At 53.5% G+C, this 3390-nt stretch overlaps 1 protein-coding gene across 1 annotated transcript; it reads left to right on the top strand.

The window, feature by feature from the left end:
• Nucleotides 1–304: 304 nt before the first annotated feature.
• LOC125544413 (WRKY transcription factor 71-like) lies at nt 305–3047 on the top strand. The gene is made up of 3 exons (XM_048708103.1): nt 305–932; nt 1856–2020; nt 2163–3047. The coding sequence occupies exons 1-3, from the start codon at nt 535–537 to the stop codon at nt 2695–2697; spliced, it is 1098 nt and encodes a 365-aa protein (XP_048564060.1). The 5' UTR covers nt 305–534; the 3' UTR covers nt 2698–3047.
• The last annotated feature ends 343 nt before the right edge of the window (nt 3048–3390 follow it).

Below are 3390 nucleotides of genomic sequence, written 5' to 3'. Positions count from 1 at the left end.
CTATACTCTAGCAGTAGTATTAGAATTATACTACTAGCTAGCTAGGTCTGGACTCTGAAGTCTAAGCATGGAGTATCCTGCGGTTAAAACCGAGAGGAAGAAACCAAAGGAGTGGGGAAGAGGCCAAGGAATGGACATCTATCTCATCTATCTCTTCTCTTTTGGGCCCAATCAATTAGCGGTTGTTTCTTTCAGAAAAGCTAGCCAAAAAGCCAATGGAAAAAAAAAATCCCCCCCCCCCACCCCCCCCCCCCCCCTCTCTCTCTCTCTGAATCCCCAAGATATAGCTAGGAGCTGCGCCCCCTCTCGCTCTCTTGCACACACACACCTCTCGCTGTCTCCTTCCTTGGCTTGCCTCACTAATCACTGCACCTCCACCACCATACCACCACTACTAGTACCTCCCCCATATGCTTGCTTCCCTCTCGATCCCTCCCCCCCTCCCTCCCGTTTCATAAGCCCACAGCCAGCCACAGCGCCAAGAACAATCGGTTCGAGTTCCCACAGGCAGCAAAGCAATACAGCGTAGCGCCTATGTCGGGCGAGTTCCAGTTCCACGACGAGCTCGCGTCGCTCTTCATGCAGCGGCCGGGGCCGGGGATGCAGCAGCAAGAGCAGCAGGCCTCCTGGCTCGCCGACTACCTGCAGACGCCCATGGACTACGATCTGCTGTGCAGGGCGCTGGAGCTGCCAGCCGCGGAGGACGTCGTCAAGAGGGAGCTGGTAGTGGACACCACGCCCAGCGGCGGCGCCCTCACCCCCAGCGCCGGCGGGGGGACGCCCAACGCCACGTCGTCCATGTCGTCCTCGTCGAGCGAGGCCGGCGGAGGCCTCTGCGCCGGAGAGGGGGACTCGGCTGGGAGGTGCAAGAAGGAGGACGGCGACGGGGAGGACGGCAAGGGGGGAGATGAGGGTGACAAGAGCAAGAAAGGGTGAGTTGGACTGCATTAATTTCTCTCTCTCTCTCTCTCTCTCTCTGTGATTTTCCGTGTCTTGATCTGAAATCTTGGGGCGTCCCTTTTGGCGAGTTCTTGGTCCTTCTGACTGCCTAATCTGGTTACCTGCCTCTAGTTCTTTTCTGTGATGATATTGGATCAAGATTTGGGGCCGGCTAGATTTCGCTTCCTTGAATTGCTTGCTAGCCATTCATTCATTCATGCCTTTCTGTTCTTTTTTTGTTCTTTATTCCCCTTTTAAGGTAGTTTGGCCGGCTGGCCAAGGTGTGAACCCGGCTAGGGTTTCACACCGAGCGCTCAAGCCTCACCCTGACAATCAAGAATAAATATAAATAAAAACATAAAATCTGATTTCGTGTCATGAACTCTTGATTACTTGCTTCATCTCCAAAATCTTGATCACAAATTTGCCTCTTGCATTTTTTCTACTTTTATTTATGCTTTGTTCATTTTTCTTCTTCTAGCCCATGGCCCCATCTTGTCAAAATCATGCCCAATAATCTCTAGAATGAAACCATGCCCAGTTAAGAGACCCTCTCCCATCTAGGATTTGCTCAGGTTCTACTTTGGTGCAACCTATCATATGTACGCATCTCCCAGAAAATCCAAAGAGCAGAAAAGGGGCAGCAAAAAGGCCGGGCACAATGTGAACCTCCTAAAAAACCATGTGCGCTCATACATAGACCACGCCAACAACCATGCATGTTTGAACGGGATCCCGGCCGGGAGGCCATACATATCGCAGTCGGTCGATCGATCGTAGTATGAACGAAATCTCTATCCACCACTAGGATTAGGAGTAGATAGCTAAGGTATCGAGACAGCCAAATGGTATACGATTCCGCCGCTTTCGGCTGCTGATATCTCATCTCACCGACGCGTAATCGAAATCTTTTCAGGTCTGCGGCGGCGGCGGCCAAGGGCGGCAAGGCGGCCAAGGGCGAGAAGCGGCCGCGGCAGCCGCGGTTCGCCTTCATGACCAAGAGCGAGGTCGACCACCTCGAGGACGGCTACCGCTGGCGCAAGTACGGCCAGAAGGCCGTCAAGAACAGCCCATATCCCAGGTACGTATCGACGTATGTACGTACTATACATACATAGGCAGTTGCACCGCATGTGCATGGGCGATTTTGGTATATACTGTATGTAGGGACGAAGAATGGTTATGTATGTGCTTGTGCTGATAATGGTGACGGGTGTGTGCAGGAGCTACTACCGGTGCACGACGCAGAAGTGTGTGGTGAAGAAGAGGGTGGAGCGGTCGTTCCAGGACCCGGCTGTGGTGATCACCACGTACGAGGGCAAGCACACGCACCCCATCCCCTCCGCGCTCCGCGGCAGCACCCACCTCCTCGCCGCGCAGGCCGCGCACCTGCATCACCAGCACCACGGCCACCTCGGCATGATGCCGCAGATGGGCATGGGCGGCCGCGCCGGATCGCCGTTCGGCCGGAGCAGCGGCGTCGACGTGCTGGGCGGCCTCCTGCAGCCGCGCGCCCACCACAGCATGACGCCGCCGATGATCGGCTCCGGTGCGGGCCACCAAGCGTCGACCCAGGGTCTGGCCGGCTCAATCAGCAGCGTGGCGAGCCCCACCGCCTCGTCTCCTCCGTCGCTCCAGATGCAGCACTTCATGGCGCCGGACTTCGGGCTCCTGCAGGACATGCTGCCGTCCTTCATCCACGGCGCCGGCGGCAACAACAACAACCAGCCCTCATCACCGTATGGGAAGCTTCATTAGTTAGCTAGCTATAGCTAGAGATAATTAAGAGATTTGGTTGGTTCTTGCTGCCTTATTAACATCCCCCAATCGATCTTGTTTTTCCTTGATTGCCTTCACTTCTTGATTTGTTTCCTTCCTCGATCGATCCGGTGCTGCGAGATGGTACAGAATGAGTTTTTTCTGGGCCTCGTATCATTTCGATGGATCTAGCTCGCTAGCTATCTAGCTCTCGTAGTAGTCAGTGTACTAGCAGTTCTTGTACATGAAAGTACCTAATTCCCCATCTCATGCATATATTGCACTCTGTCGCCGGTACTGGCCATGCATGCATGAGCTATATGTATGATAATTTTATGCTCCTTGTGTTTCCCCTGGCTCCATTAATGCAACAGTACTAAGAATGCGCATATCCATTTGCATGTTTGGTATGGTATTAAGGTTTCTTGCATACATGGCAACCGATCATGCATGATAGGCTTCATTAATTTGCTGTTGGTGGCAATTGTGGCAAGAAGAAGATCGATATGTACAACGATCTTGGCTAGCTAACTTGTCATGAACCCGTGATGGGATTGTTCCTGTGGTTGGTACAAAGAGTTGTTAAGGGAAAAAGCAGTGAGGGTCGTTTTGCTGCTTGCTTCTTTCTTGCAGGTAGTGATCACTTGACCAGGTCGCTCGCTCGCTCCAGGCGCTACCTAGCTAGCTAGCGAG

This window comes from Triticum urartu, chromosome 3 (genome assembly GCF_003073215.2).
Source record: "Triticum urartu cultivar G1812 chromosome 3, Tu2.1, whole genome shotgun sequence".
In the NCBI taxonomy this organism is placed as follows: domain Eukaryota; kingdom Viridiplantae; phylum Streptophyta; class Magnoliopsida; order Poales; family Poaceae; genus Triticum; species Triticum urartu.
Note: the sequence above shows the minus strand (reverse complement) of the source record. Positions and strands in the feature narration are given on the sequence as shown.

What these genes read in the sequence shown, in the direction of transcription:
- LOC125544413 (XM_048708103.1), top strand. Translation starts at nt 535, where the DNA reads ATGTCGGGCGAGTTCCAGTTCCACGACGAGCTCGCGTCGCTCTTCATG. An exon ending in GGTGACAAGAGCAAGAAAGG is followed by an intron (nt 933 to 1,855) that starts GTGAGTTGGACT and finishes AAATCTTTTCAG; the next exon opens with GTCTGCGGCGGCGGCGGCCA. An exon ending in AAGAACAGCCCATATCCCAG is followed by an intron (nt 2,021 to 2,162) that starts GTACGTATCGAC and finishes GGGTGTGTGCAG; the next exon opens with GAGCTACTACCGGTGCACGA.